At 43.1% G+C, this 19,417-nt stretch overlaps 1 protein-coding gene across 1 annotated transcript in view; it reads left to right on the forward strand.

Moving 5' to 3' along the window:
- The first annotated feature begins 1,653 nt into the window (after positions 1-1,653).
- STXBP6 (syntaxin binding protein 6) overlaps positions 1,654-19,417 on the forward strand; it is a 170,515-nt gene continuing 152,751 nt past the window's right edge. Inside the window, exons 1-2 of the mRNA XM_065404232.1 lie at positions 1,654-1,705; positions 6,628-6,815. Coding sequence (XP_065260304.1) covers positions 6,662-6,815 — 154 coding nt within the window. The 5' untranslated portion in view covers positions 1,654-1,705; positions 6,628-6,661. The remainder of the gene's footprint in view (positions 1,706-6,627; positions 6,816-19,417) is intronic.

Raw genomic sequence — 19,417 nt, forward strand, 5'->3', positions numbered from 1 at the left:
ACAAAAACAACGAGGAGTCCTTGTGGCACCTTAGAGACTAACACATTTATTTGGGCATAAGCTTTTGTCATGATCATACAGCTAAGGGTAGCATAAAATCCCTCCTTTACCTGCAAAGGGTTAAGAAGCTCAAATAACCAGTTGGCACCTGACCAAAAGGACCAATAAGGGGAGAAGATACTTTCAAATCTGTGGGGGAAGGTTTTTGCTTTGTGCTCTGTGTTGTTGTTCTCTCTGAGACAAAGGGAGAGACCAAGCAAGTAATCCAGCTCCTACTAAAATGATACATATAATATTACAGAAATAGTAAGTAATAGCAAGGAAATGCATTAGATTATCTTGGTTTTAGCTTGTGAATTTTCCCTATGCTAAGAGGGAGGTTTATTCCTGTTTTTATGTAACTTTAAAGTTTTGCCTAGAGGGGAATCCTCTGTGTTTTAAATCTTATTACCCTGTAAAATTACCTTCCATCCTGATTTTACAGAGGTGCTTCTTTTACTTTTTTCTTTAGAATAAAGTTCTGTTTTTAAGAACCTGATTGGGTTTTTAGTGTCTGGTCTGTGCTCACCTTGGTTACCTATTTGGTTGGTATATTATTCTCAAGCCTCCCCAGGAAAGGGGGTGAAAGGGCTTGGTGGGATATTTTGGGGAAACAGGAACTCCAAGTGGTCCTTTTCCTGAATCTTTGTCTAAGTCACTTGGTGGTGGCAGCAATACCATCCCAGGGCAAGGAATTTGTGTCTTGGGGAAGTTTTTAACCTAAGCTGGTGGAATATAAACTTAGGGGGTCTTTCGTGCAGGTCCCCACATCTGTACCCCAGAGTTCAGAGTGGGGAGGGAACCCTGACAGCTTTCATGGGCTTTTGCCCAAATAAATTTTAGTCTCTAAGGTGCCACAAGGACTCCTCGTTGTTTTTGCTGATAGACTAACATAGCTACCACTCTGAAACCGGTCAATATACAGTAACTCATTCATTGTATAGGCAGCTGGTGAAGATATTCTTTCGGGTGGAGTGGAGCTGAGTAAAACTGTCAGGCCTCGCTTTCTGGTGTGTGCGCATGAGGGAGTGTCACTGTTTCTATCCTGGCCTGGTGCAGAATATGGCTCCTGCCCTATAGGACTGGGCCCAGCTCCCCACTCCAGCGGCTTGGCTCTTGCTGCTCATAGATTTGCTGTGATGGGCTCTTCCGGATGAGGTGGAGGAGGTAACCATCTGGCCACTCCTTGTCTCTCCTAATATCTTTTTTTGGTCCAACTTCTAAAGGTTTTCAGTCTTAGGTCTACACTAAAAAGTTAGGTTGATCCACTAGATCACTCAGGGGTGTGAAAAATCCACATCCCCTGAGTGGACATAGTTAAGATGACCTCTCTCTCTCTCCCCCATTCCCCCCCGCCCCCTGGATAGATAGTGCTAGGTTGATGCCTTTCGGGGAAGTGGATTAACTAGAGAGATGGAAGAACCCCTCCCTTTGCTGTAGTGAGTGTCTACACTGAAGTGCTACAGTGGCACAGCTGCCGCTGAGCTGCTGCAGCTTTTCCTGTGAGGACATGGCCTAAATGTGTGTGTGTGTGTGTGTGTGTGAGACAAAAGCCAATAATCCTTTATAGTGATCACATTTAACAAGTCAGCATTTTATCTACAGATGTCACATTCTGAGAGATACTGCAGCTATTTCCATAAACTCAGAAGAGGAATGAACTGTGGTATGTCAGAAAAGTGTTACGTCAAATAAAATTTTCTTTTTAATGAATACTGTAGTAAGAGTAACTGGAGAGTGAAGTATTTATCCTTTTCTTTCTGGTTTCATTCATATACCTTGAGTCTATTTTTGAAAGTTATCTTAGTTATTTACTTAGAGTTGTCTGAAATGTGAACTTTGTCAAAATATTTCTGCAGTTTTTGCACAACCCCAACAGAGTAGTTGTGGTAAGTGTTTTGTGAATAAAAATATAATTCTATGCTCTTTGTTACTAACAATTCGGATCTGTCCCAAAATGAATTGATAAACTACCTGGGCAAAATTGTACTCTCACACCTGAATAAATCCGGAATATCTCCAGTGACGTCATTGGTCTCACTATGTTCAGGGCCGGCTCTAGGCAACAGCCCTCCAAGCATGTGCTTGGGGCAGCAGTCCGCCCCCCCCCCCTTTTTTTTTCTTGGGGCAGCAAAAAGCAACTGGCCCTGTCAGCGTGCGAGCCAGGATCCGCGCCCCCTGCCCAGCCCGGCGGCGCCCTGCACAGCCCACTCAGGCAGGGAAACGCCGCGCCGCCCTGGGGAGACTCGGAGTGGCAGCGGCAGCAGGACCCCTCCTCCCTCCCTGCATCCTGGGCCCCGCTTCCCTCCCTCCCTGGCTCCTCTCACACTCCGGGAGCCCCTCTTGCCGCTGCCGCAGCCCGGGCTCCGCTCCAGGGCCCGGGCTGCGGCGGTGAGGGGCTCCCAAGTGTGTGAGGAGCAGGGAGGGAGGGAAGCGGGGTCCCTTGGAGCCGAGCCCGGGCTGCGGCGGCAAGAGGGGCTCCCGGAGTGTGTGAGGAGGTGAGCGGCCGGCTGGGCTCGTCGGTGCTGAGCAGGTAGCCCCGCAGCCGGAGATTCTCGCTTTCCCGGCCGCCGGGGCTGGGCCAGGGCGTGGTGAGGCTGAAGAGCAGCAGGTCCGGGGGGGGGCGGGCCGCCTCTCCAGGTCCTCGGCCGCCAGCATGTCGGGGGCGAGGGCAGTGAGCACGAACTGATCCACCTCGGCCACCAGCAGTGCCGCGAAGCCCAGGGAGGGGGCCGTGTTCTCCGCGCCGCCTCGCAGCCGCACCGCCACCTGGAAGTACTCCCGCTCCATGCCGCCCAGCAGCTCCACCCGCATGGGGACGGAGTCGCGGCTGGGCCATGGCTCGGCCGCCGTGTGCTGGTAGCAGATCCCACGTTTTGGGGGGGGGGGGGAGCCCAGTGCTGGGGCGGCAGGGGGTGTGGGTGGTTGGGGCACTGGTGGGCAGGGAGGGGGAGCCCAGGGCTGGGGTGGGGGGCAGCCAAATTTTTTTTTGCTTGGGCCGGCAAAAAACTTAGAGCCGGCCCTGACTATGTTAAATAAAGGGATTACCATAGTAATTATGTGCAAACAGCAAATATAAAGGTTTAAATTGAAATTGCTCTGTGTATGCATGCTGAATATTGGATCCAATATTTGATTTGCTTGTTTTTTTTTTTTTTTTTTTTAATGCACAACCTAAGACTGAAACTTTCCCATATATGTTTTGTTAGCTAGATGATGGCAAATGTTATATATCTCTTTTTATTCAGTGAATTAAATTTTGGGGCTAATTAGCAGTGAGCTGAGGGTGATTCATATAAGCATACAAAGGAAGTTCAAGACATAAAAAGAGGCTTATGAGCTTGAATGTCTTTATGACTGGAGTTATGGAGTTTAGTTGTGCCCTATGCAACAATACACCAAACAAAAAGGTGCTGTGAAAAGGGTGCAGGCTGGCAGTGGTGGGGGAAAGAGGGCAACTAGACAGGACACTAGTAAGAATTCAAATATTCTTGGCTCACTGTAGACTTCTTCAGAGTAGCCTTTAGTTTACCTTGAGTAAACTTCCCTACAAAGGCAGCCAACTTTAATTAAAAACAAACAAACAAAAAACCCACCCCTCTGAATTATAGCAGCAATTTAAATTAGGTGCAGGATTTTAACCAAGCTGTCAAATTGCACGATTGCCACTGCTAACAAATAGTTGAGGGTAAGGCTATGTTGCTATTACAGCCTGTTTGAGTAAAATTAATGTCACTCAAGGATGTGAATATTCCACTCCCTTGAGTGACATATAAGCGCTCATGTGCACAACATTATGTCCTGCTGACATAGCTTCTGCCGCTCGTGGAGGTGGTTTTTTTTGTTTGTTTGTTTTTTTTAAACGTGGACAGGAGAGCTTTCTCCCATCGATATAGAGTGTCTTCATAAATGCGCTGCAGCGGTGCGGCTGTTATCAGTACATCTGCGCTGCTGCAGAGCTGTACATATTGACATGGCCTAATTTTAAATTTAATTCCAATGTTGTTTGTTTAGAGCTGGCTGGAAAATAATTTATTTTTATAGTATTTTTATAGATTTTTTTCCTTTTCAAAAGCACATTTTAAAATTTCAAAATAGGTATTCAAAAATAAATTTGATTTTGAAGGGGAAAAAAACCATTGTTTGACTAACCTGACCAATCCAAATTGGTAGTACATTATGAAGAACAGATTTCAGAGTAGCAGCCGTGTTAGTCTGTATCAGCAAAAAGAACAGGAGTACTTGTGGCACCTTTAGTAAATATGTTCCATTGTATGCATCCGATGAAGTAGGCTGTAGCCCACGAAAGCTTATGCTCAAATAAATTTGTTGGTCTCTAAGGCGCCACAAGTATGCCCGTTCTTTTTATGAAGAACAGAGTAAATTTTTAAAATCCAAGAAATTTTTTGTTTGGTTTTTTGTTTGGTTTTTTTTGAGAAAAAGGGCCTGATCCTGCAGACTTGAATACATGGATGAATAACACTAACCTCATCTGGATTAGTAACATGCCTAAAGTTTAGCATTTGTTTGTGTAATGATTTGCACATCAGGGCCCAGACTGTTATGTAAAAGGTTGGGGTGCGGGGGAGGAAGTTATTTCAACTAAGTTTTGACCTGCTTTGCATATGAGTTTGAAACTAGGCAAACAAGGGTTAACCATTGTCTTTGTCTCTGAGATGGCTAGGTGAATGAAGAGCTGGGTTGAGTCATTTAAATAGTATTGAATAGAACTAAGAGGTCCTTCATTAATTCCTCCTGCAAATTCAGAGGTCCTGCCCTTTCATTTTAAGTCTTATGTTAAATATTCTAGATATAGTAGAGAGAGAGGCTGAATCGGGGGCGGCATTTCATTAACTTACAAATGAACTTGGATACAGAATCTGTTTGAAAATCAATTAAGTTTAAAGCTCGAAGGAAAGGAGTGGCACTGAATTGGACTAAGACTCTTCATTCACTCTGGGTACTAAGTAAGCAGGCCGTGGTCTACACTACAGAGCTAGGTCGACATAAGACAGCTTACATCAACCTAACTCTGTAAGCGTTCACACTGATGTAACTTGCCCACTACACCAACTTAACTGCACATCTGTGGGAGGCGTAGTGCTTAAGTCGACGTAATTAGGTCGCTGCAGTGTCAGCGTAGACCCTGCGTTGCTTGCATCTTCTGTAGCTACTTTTCAGAAGCCTTCCCACAATGCCCCATACTAACAGTTAAATCAGTGCAAGCGCTCCCAGAGAGGGCGCACACAGTTGATGCAAGGAGTGTAGTGTGGACATGCAAAAGTGATTTAATTACTGTGTGGCTTAATTTTGTAATGTAGATATACCCTAAAGACTGGTATCAAGGGACTGGCTCCCAAGTGGGAAATGAGTTTAAACTAATTGAGGGAGCCAAACAGAAGGTCACCTAATTTATTTGGAACTCTCCAGAGAAAACAGGGCTGGGGTCAGTGACAGAAGGAGGCCAGTGAAGAGTCCAATGTGTGTGGGGGCAGAGGCACTCTTCCTCATAACTAGCTGCCATATAGACTGTTAAGACATAGTGGCATCACTCAGTGGAGTTAATGCTTTTAATTATGGGCTTGTCTTCAATGCTGATTTAATTGGAGTTACAACTTGAGAATTGCTCCTGACTTGATTCCTGTTCACATATAAACACTCTTACCTACATTGTGGAGGTGCTTTTAACTCCACTTGCTCACCCAAGAGAGAGTATAAGCTACCTATATCTTGAGTGACCTCTGCCTGTAAGTCAGGTGAATGTGATTCATCTGTTACTAACACGACCACTCTGTAATGAGGACATGTTTGCATAGGCGCTGAGTCCTTGGAGCACCCACAGAAAAAATCAGTGGATGCTTAGCACCCACCAGCAGCCAGCTCCCACCTCCCCCCCGGTGCCTCCCATCTGCTGGTGGCCCTGCCGATTAACTCCTCCCCTTCCCTCCCAACGTCTCCCGCCTGCCGCGATCAACTGTCCGTGGCGTGCAGGAGGTGCTGGGGGGTGGGAGGGGGCAGAACTGGGCGGGAAGAGGTGGGGACTTGGGGGGGGGGTGGGGGTGGGTCCTGGGGTGGAGCGGATGGTTGAGCACCCCTGGGGCCCGGAGGAAGCCGGTGCCTGTGCATGTCCCCATGCTGCTGCTAGTCCTTCAGTGCTGTCCCACAATTCTCTCTCTGCGCTCCGAAAGGACAGACGTGGTTTCGCACAATTCACTGGTAAAGAATTCATAGAACAGTTTGGATTACTGCAGCACTGAGAACCATGAGATATGCTACACATGAGTGAGTACAGCACCAGTACAGACACTGCAAGTCTTTTGCAGTGTGGCCGCTCTTACTCGAGCAAGGCTAACTCGAGAGGAGTAACTTGTGTGTAGGTAAACGTGAGTTAACTCTGCAGTGAAAATATACCTTTAGGTGCTTTTGAAAATCCCACCTCTAATGACGAGGTGAAATTATTGTGCGAAGCCTTTCAAGTCATTCAAGACTTAATTTGAAGCTCAAAATAATTGATCTACATGAAAGTCGGCCATAGTCTCTTGTAACTTAGCATTCGTTTTAATTTTTTGATTGATGATTTTATTTTAGAGAGGACAGCAGCCTCTTCCGTCTCTGATCTACAATGAGTACCAAAGCTGCTATCAACAAAGAAATTTTTGCCCCACATGATGAAAGGATGCTGGGAGCTGTCCAAGTGAAAAGGAGAACGAAGAAAAAGATCCCTTTCCTAGCAACTGGGGGTCAGGGTGAATATTTAACCTACATCTGCTTGTCAGGTAAGATAAATGGTTTTGACAGCTAGCCATCCTTTTGGTTTATCTTTGAAGTTTGATTAACTGATTGGCTATCTGTTGCTATAAGGAACAGAGTGACTTGCATTTTAATAATGCAAGTGGTTGAACTATGATGGTTACATCTTTAATGTTTATAAGTTTGAATGCAGGAAGTGTGTGGTTTGTCATCTGATAAATCAGCTGTTTGTCAGCTATATCAGATGGTTCCGCAGTTCTTATTAAAACCGTCTTTGGTGGCACAGTTGTACAGTATGAACTTATCCTGTAGTTAGTGTACTTGGAAATATTAGGTCTTTGTTAATCTGATTCAGCTATTCCTCTGAGGGATGAACTTTATATTCTACCTGCTTCTCCTGTATTTTCTTCAATTGTCTGAAACTAATACACTCCCCTGTTCCTTTCAAAGATCCCCTCTGTGTATGATTACGTCATTGGGACCATGGCAACTTAGCTGTAACTGGAATGTTTTCAGCTCTGTGAAGAATGTCACTGTCACCTAATTTAAAAAGGGGATGAAAAACAGAAGTATTATTTCTTTAAAGGATTTTGGGTGAGGATGGGAAGAAAGAAGATAAAAATCTTTGGCCTTGGCTACACTTGGGGATTCACAGCGCTGCCGCGGCAGTACTCCACCTCTCCGAGGGGAATAGCGTGCAGCGCTGCGAGCGAGCGTGCAGCGCTGCAGGCGCTGATTACACTGGCGCTTTACAGCGCTGCCCTTGCTGCGTTCGGGGGGGGGGGGGGGTCACACCCCTGAGCGCAGCAAGTTGCAGTGCTGTACAGCGCCAGTGTAGCCAAGGCCTTTGAGGGGTCATGTAGAAAGGAGAAGGATGGTCTAGTTGTTGCTGATGTGTTTAGGCATGTTTTTAGTATGCATTGCAGTATCTCATTAGGGTTCTACCAAGTAGCCTAGCAAAAAGGCTGCAAATTTGAGTTTGGGCCAAGGGTAATATGATAACATGGCCTTGATGTTTTCTGCTATTTTAAATTCGTATATTCTTTTCTTACTACCTGATGTTAAAGCATAAGTATTATATAGTTCCCTTCTTTTTGCTCATTCAGATTGTGAGAGTAATCTCAATACTGTGACAATATAATATGCATGCCACAACATAAATGCTTTCCTAGGACTGAGGGGTGTTTTGTTTTGTTTTTAAGCACCGAGATGCTATATATGTGTTAGAATATAAATAAATATCATTGCAACTAACCAAAAGAAGACAGACTTCTTTGTGTGGCGACAAAGAAGAGTTATTAAACTATTTGTAAATCCCTGAAGGAACGCTTTAAATTTCTGCCCACATTTGAATTTTGTTAAAACAAATTGTGATAAATGAAGGGGTAGGGGTCGCTACCTTTTATGGACACCCAGCCAGCCAGTAGCTATAAAATCCCTCTTAGTAGCTGCTATCTAATTGGTCTACCTGTAAAGGGTTAAAAAGTCTCACTGCTATGCATAGGTAAAAGTAAGTGAGTGGGCATCTGGCCAAAAAGTGCCAATGGGAAGGCTAGAACGTTTTAAAATTGGACACAGACTCCCTTTTGTCTGTCTGTCTGTCTGGTCTCAGGGAGAGGCAGACAGAGAGCAGTTATGCTGTGAGAAGCTTGAGCCAGGTATGAAAAATCATCAGTATCATACCTAGAAGCTACTCATCTAAAACTCCAGATATGTAAGTAGATCAAGAAATGTCTAGGAAGACGCAATTAGGTTTATCCCTTTTATTTCTTTATGGCTTGTGGATTCCTCCGTGCTAACCCCAGGTGCTTTTGTTTTGCTTGTAACCTTTAAGCTGGACTTCAAGAGAGCTATTCTTGATGCTTAATCCTTGTAGTTTTTTTTTTTTTTTTAAATCTAGCAAAAGCCTAAGCTCCCAGATGTATTTTCTTCTTTTTTTATTAATAAAATTTACCTTTTTTAAGAACAGAATTGGATTTTTGTATCTTAAGAGGTTTGTGCACATGTTGTTTAATTAGCTGGTGGAACAGCTGATTTCCCCTTTTTTCTTTCTCAGCTCTTTCTCCTTCCTGTGGGCTTGAGGGTACCCCACAGGAAGGAATTCCCTAGTGCGCCTTTCTGGTTTCTCAAAGGGGTTCTGCACTTGGGTGGTGGCAGCATCTATGAATCCAAGATCAGAGAAAGCTGTAACCTTGGGAGTTTTTAATACAAACCTGGAGTGGCTAGTATTAATTTTTAGAATCCTTGCGGGCCCCCACCTTCTGCATTCGAAGCGCCAGAGTGGGGAATCAGCTTTGACACAAATAAACAAAACCAAACAAGCTTTCATAAAACTGAAGACCAATAGAAATGATTCCACAATTTAAAAAACACCATTTTCATTTATTTTACTTTTTAAACAAATACTCCTCTGCAGCATGTTAAACAGCAAAGAAGCAATTGATTGATTTTTTTTCATTGTTCCTGTTGCAAGAAATGCAAAAACTAAGCCAGATGTATGGATTTACTTAAGACTTTTTTGTCTCTTTGACATAACTAAGTTGACACCCTTTACATAGAAAGGTATGAAATAGAGTGGATTTTTGTTTTTTGCTGTTGCCTTTTTATGAACATTCTTTGATCTGAAGTGATTGATTTAAAATAAAAAGTGTTATAATTTTTTGAAGTGGAACTGCCATTTATGTAGTCAATACCTTAGAAAAAATTATACTTCTTGAGCACTGTAGGCATTACAGTAATAGATAACCTAATAGTTGCCCAGAAACTCTTGAGTATGTCTTGGGAATAATGTCCTCTTACTTTTCAGGCTGTGTTGAGAATAGTCTTTCTGTAGTTGTTTGTAGTGTACCATTATAAAATCAGGAGCAGCTGGGGGAGACTGCAAGTTGCTTGGTGATGTTAGTCAGATTGATGTCTCTTGCCCAAGCATCTATTCTTACTATTTATATCTCCATTTGAACAACAAATATAGCAAGAACATATCTGTTTAATATTCTGATTTCATATTATTTTCCCTTAACACACACCTTTAAACTGTTTGTATTCAAACTCATGGTGAACTGATACCATCTTCTGGCTAAAATGATATGGCTGACAGCCAAAGAAAGAGAAACCCTGAAATATGAATATAACCTGTAAGACTGAAATGTGGACTCTGTTGTGTTTTTCTTTTCAGCTGTTAATATCATAGGATCTTAGTTTTCATTTTCTTTTTTCCTCCATTGCCTTCCTCCTGCAATCTTTAAAAAGTTGAAGGAATTGCACTTTTATGCTGAATACTTTAGGGTTATCACAGTGAAATATATATGCAGATGAATTAGGAATATAGCTGTGTAAACACTTTGAAGTATGGTTTAAAATTAGTTTGTTTTTTGGTTTGACTGGAGAAAAAGTTTTCAGGCCTGATTTTCCAATGGTGACATATATGGAGATATACCTATCTCATAGAGCTGGAAGGGACCCCAAAAGGTCATTGAGTCCAGTCCCCTGCCTTCACTAGCAGGACCAAGTACTGATTTTTGCCCCAGATCCCTAAGTGGGCCCCTCAAGGATTGAACTCACAACCCTGGGTTTAGCAAGGCCAGTGCTCAAACCACTGAGTGCGCGCTCTCTCTCTCTCGTGTGTGTGTGTATATAGGGGGGAGGGATAGCTCAGTGGTTTATATATATATTTATTTATATATAAATAAAAACCCTATATGCAAGATCTGAGTTTTCGTGAAGTTATCAGGACCTGGAGTAATACCAGTGTTCAGATTAGGAAAATACCATTGGAATTTCTCAGTAAACAAGTGTCATACTTGAAGTGTGTCCAGAGAAGTCTGCTTTTCTTGGTTTTGTCTTTTCCAGAATAATTTCTTTCCAATACAAATTAACTTAAATATATAAGTATAAAAGGCAAAACTTGTTAATGACTTTCCTTTTAGAGCATGTATGCATAATATACATGTGTATATGTTAACATGTATAGCAAATATATAATATGTGCTTATGTATGTGCACATAAGGGCCAACCAGACATTAAAAAAAAGTTACTACACCTCTACCCCTATATAACACTGTCTTTGGGAGCCAAAAAATCTTACCACGTTATAGGTGAAACCACGTTATATCGAACTTGCTTTGATCCAGCGGAGTGCGCAGCCCCGCCCCCCTCCCTCCCCGTAGCACTGCTTTACTGCGTTATATCCGAATTCGTGTTATATCGGGTCGCGTTATATCGGGGTAGAGGTGTATATATTTAGGTTTGAAGGATCAGATTTAGGTTGGTAAATGTCGGTAAACATTGATTTCAATGTAAACGCACAAATGATGATAAAATATTTCCATCGATTAGTAATAGAAATTTACAGACAGGCAAAGTAAGAGCAATGCCGGTTGAGAACTTATTAGAGTTTAAGGATAGGTATTTTATATATTTTGACATGCAATCTTGGCAATTTTTTGTGTTTTTTAAAGGTTATAAAGTTTTAACTTTTTGAATATCAACGTCTATAGTCATTAAATAATTGTCTGACTCCCCTGTACTGCCTGACTTCCCCAATTTCCCGCAACTGTGAAAATTTAAATTGATAAAAATAAAAAAAACACTTAAAATGAATGTAGATATTCATTGAAATTATTAAACAAAATATTGAATTCTGCCAAGCCACGCCTCCCCCACCACATGTAGAAGACATGGCTGTAGAAGAATCTGCTTCTATTGAACGTGATCCTGTTAGAAAAGTTGAAAACTAGGATTATTTGTATTGTCAGAAAAACCTAACTAGTCAGGGAAGTAAACTTAAATTCACTGTGAAGTTTACCACACTCTAGCGTACTTGTACGTTGGTAATTCGTTCTTCTCATTCATTAGTTTGACTTTTATTGATGCATATGTGTATATGAAAACTAAGGATGTTAAAATTATAGTGAAATGTGTAAGGACTAAGATGTCTTACTGCTTTTGTGGGTCTCATTTCCACAGGCTAGTTTACTTTGTGCTATACTAAAGTAATTTTGATAACTTATTTTTAATGAGAGCTTAACTTGCAAACTGAAACAATCAACCCACATGAAGTGACTTGTGAAATTATGCTAATCAATATTCCATGGACAAGAAGTTCCTGTTAAGTCCTAGTGTTGGAATCTAAGTTCCTATATGTACAGAAGCCTGAGACTCAATCATGGTAATGGTTGTACTATATTCACTGTTCAGGTTGTAGCTTGTGAGTTATATGATCTGTTTAAAAATCAGGTAAACATATTTTTCATTCCAAAGGTAAATTCAGTATGTATTGTCCAAAACTAGTAGGGACCTAAAGACCTATGTAAAGAACCTCTAATTCACGTCTATAGGTTCCCAAGAGAAGGACAGGTGAGAAGGTCAACTGTTAAACATTACAAACTGAAAGAGAGGGAGCAAGAAATTACCCTTTAAAATCTGTGTTTAATTTAAGCACATGCTTAACTGCATGCTTGAATGCTTTGCTGTATTGGGATCGAAGGCTAGAAAGAATTGTTTATGATGGTATAAGGCAGGGGTGGCCAACCTGAGCTTGAGAAGGAGCCAGGATTTACCAATGTACATTGTCAAAGAGACACAGTAATACATCAGCAGCCCCCCATCAACTCCCCCACCCTGCTCCCAGCTTCTACCACCCACTGACAGCCCCACTGATCAGCGCCTCCCCCTCCCTCCCCGCACCTCCTGATCAGCTGTTTCGTGGCATGCAGGAGGCTCGGGGGGTGGGGGGGGGGAGGAGTGAGGGCATGGCAGACTCAGGGGAGGGGGCCGGAAGGGGTGGAGTGGGGACAGGGCCTGTGGCAGAGCCAGGGGTTGAGCAGTGAGTTCCTTCCCCCCCCCCCCAACACATTGGAAAGTTGGCACCTGTAGCTCCAGCCCTGGAGTCAGTGCCTATACAAGGAGCCGCATATTAACTTCTGAAGAGATGCATGTGGCTCCGGAGCCACAGATTGGCCACCCCGGTATAAGGAGTTGTAATGGATTGAAACTAATTGAAAGGTAATTTAGGAACAGTGTTACAAAGTTGCCTCAGGCTATGTCTACATTATAGTGGCGCAGCTGCACCGATGCCAAACGTCTGATGAAGACACTTTAAGCCGATGGGAGAGAGATCTCCCGTCGGCTTAATAACTCCTGCCGCTGCAAACAATGGTAGCTGTGTTGGCGGGAGAAGCGCTCCCACTAACATAGCGTGGTCCACACCGATGCTTAAGTCATTATAACTTATGTTGCTCAGGAGTGTTGATTATTCACACCCCTGAGTGTCGTAAGTTATACCAAAGTAAGGGCTTGTCTACACTGGCACTTTACAGTGCTGCAACTTTCTCGCTCAAGGGTGTGAAAAAACACCCCTTGAGCGCTGCAAGTTTCAGCGCTGTAAAGTGCCAGTGTAGACAGTGCACCAGCGCTGGGAGCTGTTCCCCTCATGGAGGTGGGGTATGCCGCGACTACACAGCCATATTAAAGCACTGCCACAGCCAGGGCTTTAATGTTGCTAGTGAAGACTAGACCCTAAGGCAAGGGTCGGTAACCTTTCAGAAGTGGTGTGACGAGTCTTCATTTATTCATTCTAATTTAAGGTTTCGCGTGCCAGTAATACATTTTAACGTTTTTAGAAGGTCTCCTTCTATAAGTCTATAATATATAACTAAACTATTGTTGTATGTAAAGTAAATAAGGTTTTTAAAATGTTTAAAAAAATTCATTTAAAATTAAATTAAAATGCAGAGGCCCCCGGAGCGGTGGCCAGGACCCGGGCAGTGTGAGTGCCACTGAAAATCAGCTCACGTGCCGCCTTTGGCACACGTGCCGCCTTCGGCACACATGCCATAGGTTGTCTACCCCTGCCCTAAGGGTATGTCTGCACTGCACAGTTGTCGCCAAAACTTTTGTCTTTCGCGGGTACTTAACACCTCTTCCCCCCCCACCCCCCCGCGAAAGACAAAAATTTTGCGTTTTGTCAGCAAAAGTGCCAACAAAATACCACAAAAGAGCATTCACACTCGCTGACTTTTAGCGACAAGGCTATGTCACAGCCTTGTCGCTAAAAGCTGTGTAGTATAGACAAGCCCTAAGTTATACCAAAGTAATTTGTAGTGTAGACATAGCCTCAGAGTCTATTAATAGGTCAAAGGGAGTGGAAGAAACCCTATTGTTTGCCTACACAAAGCTTTCTATTATACTGTAGTGATAAAGTGGGACTGACAAGCATTGAGGAGCCATATACCATTTAACTGTGGAGATGGAGAAGAAAACAAGCAAGCAGTAGACAGAGGGAAATGGAGAAAAGCAGTGACTGCAGATAGAACAAACAGAAGATGAAAACAGGGCTCTCTCTTATAAAAAGAGTTGGAAAGGATTTGACATAGAGAAAAGTTAGTAAATTCAAAGTTAAAAACAGATATTCCATCTGTATTACTTTACCACCCGTTCACACCACCAGACAGAATGACAAGATGTTAAGTGAGTCAGACTTAACTTTGAATCTTGTAGACTTCATCTTACATAACCTTAAACTAAAGTTCTTTTAAAAAGATTTTTTTGTTTGGCCTTATTGTTAAAGAAATGTGTGAATAAAGTGCTGAGAGTGTGGAATATGCTCTGTATACTTTAAGAAATCATGTTTCATAAAGCATGATGCTTAACTGTATTGCCAATGCCAGGTGTTCAAAGGACTTTGCACTGATTATACTAAGTTGGCATAAAAACTCACTTTAAGTTAAACAGATACAATTTTCTTCTCTAGACAAGGCCTAAGTAGCTGGCTTTCCTTCCTCTTCTTCATGTAGTGGTGCACTGAAAAATGTTGAATGTGAGAACATACTACTTTTTCATATGGCTTTTATCTAAATCATTTTAATTTAAAATTGTCAAAGAAAAAAACTGATCTTCCAAGCACTAAGAGAAATCAACAGAAGAGCAAAGGAGTAGTAAGAATTGACTCTCCCTCTCCCTATCTCAGACACCATCCCCATTTCCTTCCTTACCATTACACTCTCATAATCTATCTCGGAGCAGCTCCTACTCCTGAGGGAATTCTGCACCAAAAAATTATGCACACAATATTTTAAAATTCTGCAAATTTTATTTGTCAATAAATGTGGCTCCAGCATGGCAGTGGGGAGCACAGGCCCCTGGCTGCATTGAAGTGGGAAATCACCCTGAAGCCTCCACCTCCCCCAGTACAGGGACTCGGCAGTGAGGCTGCACCTGACCCTGACACAGTGCAAGGCCTGGGCCTGCCCCAGAAAGACCCTGGGGCCCTGCCTCTTTGCGCCAGGTACACCTGGTGTGGGTGGGCAGGCTCAGCCCAGCAGGATCCAAGTGTGGAGGGGCTTAGTGTGGGGATCCAGGTGTGGGTGAGAGGTTTCTATGTGGGGCAGTCTGGGTGCAGGTGGCTCAGTGGGAGATCTGGATGCACAGGAGCTTGTTGTGGGGTCCTGGGTGCAGGGGCAATGGGACTCTGCAAGGGATCTAGGTGAAGGTGGTTGGGGCAGGGGGTGGGGGCCTAGGTGTAGGGGGCTCAATGTGGAGGCCCGGGTGCTGGGGGAGTGAGACTTCATGGGGCGGGGGTCCAGGTGCAGCTGGTTGGGGCTCAGTGGGGTGGAAGTCCGGGTGTGAGGGGGCTCATCAGAGGGGTCCAGGTGTAGAGGTAGGGCTTGTCAGGGTGAGGGTTCCATGGGCCTGCTTATCGAGGGAGCCCCAGCTGTTGCCAAGGGGACACCACATGCTGAGCTCCTGCTTCCCTCTGCGATTCTCCTATCCCCTTTTCTTCTCCATCCCCCTCCCCTCACTCCCATATTCCCCACCCCCTTTCTTCCCCACTGCCTCTTCCCCCTAACCCCTTTCCCTCATTTCCCCCACCCGCCTTACCCAGCCCCACCACAGGCACTCACTGATGCACAGAAAACAGGAAGGCTCCCAGCACACAGAAGGGGAGCACGACTGACACTGCAACCCAGGAAGCGGTGTTTAGTTGCAGTGTCAGCAGAGCCTGAGATGCAGCCTCCTTCCTTCAGCTGGGCAGCTCTGCGCTTGCAGAAATGAGGGGGGAGCAGTGGCACATAATCCCATGTGCACCCCCCATGCCTCACCTCTGTTTTGGGGGGCAATCTCCCCCCAAAACTGCACCCATGTCCGTGCTCCCTCCCACCCCTGCGTGGTTTCCCTTTGCTTTCTTGCTGTTTTCTGCAGGAAAGCACAGGAATTCTGTGGGGGCTGGGGGTGGGGGCCTTTTCTGCGAGCGCACAATCACGCAGAATCCCCCAAGGAGTAAACTCCTCACCCTAAATGAAGTGCTGAAGCAACTTTCTCTCTCTTTATTTTTTTTATTTTTTTTTAATCTCCGTGCTACCAAGTTTCAGAGACTTCTTCACAGGGGAAGGAACAAACAGCTTCAAATTGCTCTTGTACTAGACCCTTTTAAACTCATTAAAAAACAACTCTTTTTGAAGTATAAATGTGAATTTCTAAACTTAAGCTTTGATTTTTGTACTCCTTTTCTCCATCCAAATTTTTTTTTTTTTTTTTTTAGTTTAATTTGCTGCTCCTCCCCATACAATGCTATGGAATGTGGCTTCCATTTCCCTTGAAATGTTTCAAGTACCGCAAATACCATTCATGTTGCAGAACACCATTGCTGGAAGGAACGTTTATTATTCCCGTACAAAATACTTTGAAGTTAAGGGTTGCTGTGGTATATAATCTGTATGCAAACTACTAAGGTTTTTGCCATTAAAAAAACTAAGCAAAGCAAAACAAAACATAAAAACCACCATAACCACTAGGAGGGTGGTGAAGCACTGGAATGGGTTACCTAGGTAGGCGATGGAATCTCCTTCCTTAGAGGTTTTTAAGGTCAGCCTTGACAAAGCCCTGGCTGGGATGATTTAGTTGGGGATTGATCCTGCTTTGAGCGGGGAGTTGGACTAGATGACCTCCTGAGGTGATATTCTATGATTCATTTAATTGTTCCCTCTGTTAGCCTGAATGAAGCAAGCTTAGTACGCCCGGAGACTTTTACCAGGTTTGTGATTAATGGCTGCCATTTACACCTACCAGAATAACTAGAAATATATGGTATGTGTGTAATAATACATGTACCCTCTGCCCTCCCGTAACCTTTGTATATTGTTTGTCTTGGGTTTAAAAAAAAAATAGTTCCAGTCTCTGCCCACTTTGTATGCCACATTCTGCTCCCCTCTGCAGCTCCCCACCTTCAGCTCTGTTGCTTGTCTCTTTAGATTGCAAGCTACTCTGGGCAGGGATTCTCTCTTCTTCCTGTGTGTCAGGATGGCACCCAGCCCAAAGGGGTCTCTATCCTGACTGAGGACATCTAGCCACTATCAAAATACAAATAATAATTGAAAATTGGAATTTGCAGGTGAAGAATACACACTTAAATGTTTCAATTTTAGCCTTCCCAATCATCATTGTGTCTTAAGGTGTCCGTGTTCATTACTAGTTACATTGTTTTCTTTGAGGAAGTTTTATGGAAAACATTCTGAAATATTTAAAGTTAATCAAAGTCAAGGAAATGATGTTGCAGGATTCTGACAGCTAGGTGAAGGGATAGTTGTAAAGTTTCAGTTTGTGTTGAAAATAGGCTCTTTGTAGGTTCCAGGATCCATGTCTGTTAGATCCATTGCCAATGTCTTACTTTTTGAAGCTGAAGGAGACTGCATAGGATTTGAATAAGCACTACACTTACTTGCAGTGTATGGGGAGATGTTCATAAACCCTAGGAAAAAAACATTTGCTAGCAGGTGTGTTGCATGCTATTTATTCCATTCCTACCCCCTGTTGTTTTTGCGGCATGTGTGTGAATAGCATTTCCTCTCCAGACAATGAACTTTGCCAACTTTCCTGTGTTGTAAGACTGTTCAAAGTTTGTCCTATTCCTGTGCTTCAGATATTTACTTTCACTTCCATGTGTGAAGTGAATTGACACTTAAAAACTGATGTAAGGAAAATACATTTAAAATTTATTGTGCATGACTGAGATTTGTCTTTACTAAACCTTTAAATTGTTACCATCAGTGAGTTTATATTAAGTTATCCTCCTTTTGACTAATCCTTATCCATGTAGCTGCTGAAGAACTTAGTGCCTTTGTGGAAATGTTTTAGATATTGCCATTATATAATTGCTTCTGAAAGATGCTCTGTTGTGGCAGCACTGAAAATGGACTTTTTTTTTCTTTTTTTTAACAGGGAGCAAATACATATGGCAGTCACAGTGCAGACAAGTTTACCATCTTTGCCTCAATTGTGTCTAATGCTCTTAAGGAGGCTATTACTAGGGCTTGGAGGGCAGGTCAGTTTCCATGTCCAATCTGCTCCTTGGCTCTTAAGATCCTACCAGCAAGAATGTCAAAGATGATGGCTACATGCGTACGATGTGGATATGTATGCACAAGGAACTGGACTAAGACTGACTTGCTTCACATAGGCCATCAAAATGAGCATCTGAGAACAGTGATTTTTTTTCAGGTCACTACTTAACATGGGTGGTTTCATACTACTTGCCCAACTATGAGAGAAGTTCCACATACCATTATCAGTCCTCCAAGTCACCCCTACCTCAGAGCTAGGTGAAACTGAAGCAGTTGCTAATGTAACTTGCTATGCAGAAACATATACCACATTGTAGTTTGGAAGACAGACAGCAGTGTCATGAATAATCTCTTCACAGCTAGTTTTGCTGTCACATCGCAACTCTAAGAATTTAGCTTCTGTGTTAATCTTGTTGAGACTGTTACCTATTTTAAGTCCTCTAAATAATTAAATCATCTCTTCATCTGCCTATTACCATATGTACTCTTTTGTTTTGGTACTTCAATAAAATTCGTAATCAAACCTCTTTCTTTACATGTGTAGCTTAGTTTTCACCATTTGATATAGGGTAACATTTTCAAAAGCACCTAAATCCCATTTTTGAAAGAAGTTAGACCTCTAATTTCATTGGAAGTCAATGGGATTTAAGATCCTAAATCCCTTTTGAAAATGTGACTTTGAAGCCTATTGGCTTGTCTACATTTCATAGATTCATAGATTCTAGGACTGGAAGGGACCTCGAGAGGTCATCGAGTCCAGTCCCCTGCCCGCATGGCAGGACCAAATACTGTCTAGACCATCCCTGATAGACATTTATCTAACCTACTCTTAAATATCTCCAGAGATGGAGATTCCACAACCTCCCTAGGCAATTTATTCCAGTGTTTAACCACCCTGACAGTTAGGAACTTTTTCCTAATGTCCAACCTAGACCTCCCTTGCTGCAGTTTAAACCCATTGCTTCTTGTTCTATCCTTAGAGGCTAAGGTGAACAAGTTTTCTCCCTCCTCCTTATGACACCCTTTTAAATACCTGAAAACTGCTACAATGTCCCCTCTCAGTCTTCTCTTTTCCAAACTAAACAAACCCAATTCTTTCAGCCTTCCTTCATAGGTCATGTTCTCAAGACCTTTAATCATTCTTGTTGCTCTTCTCTGGACCCTTTCCAATTTCTCCACATCTTTTTTGAAATGCGGTGCCCAGAACTGGACACAATACTCCAGCTGAGGCCTAACCAGAGCAGAGTAGAGCGGAAGAATGACTTCTCGTGTCTTGCTCACAACACACCTG

The sequence above is a fragment of the Emys orbicularis genome, chromosome 4, assembly GCF_028017835.1.
Source record: "Emys orbicularis isolate rEmyOrb1 chromosome 4, rEmyOrb1.hap1, whole genome shotgun sequence".
Classification (NCBI taxonomy): Eukaryota; Metazoa; Chordata; order Testudines; family Emydidae; genus Emys; species Emys orbicularis.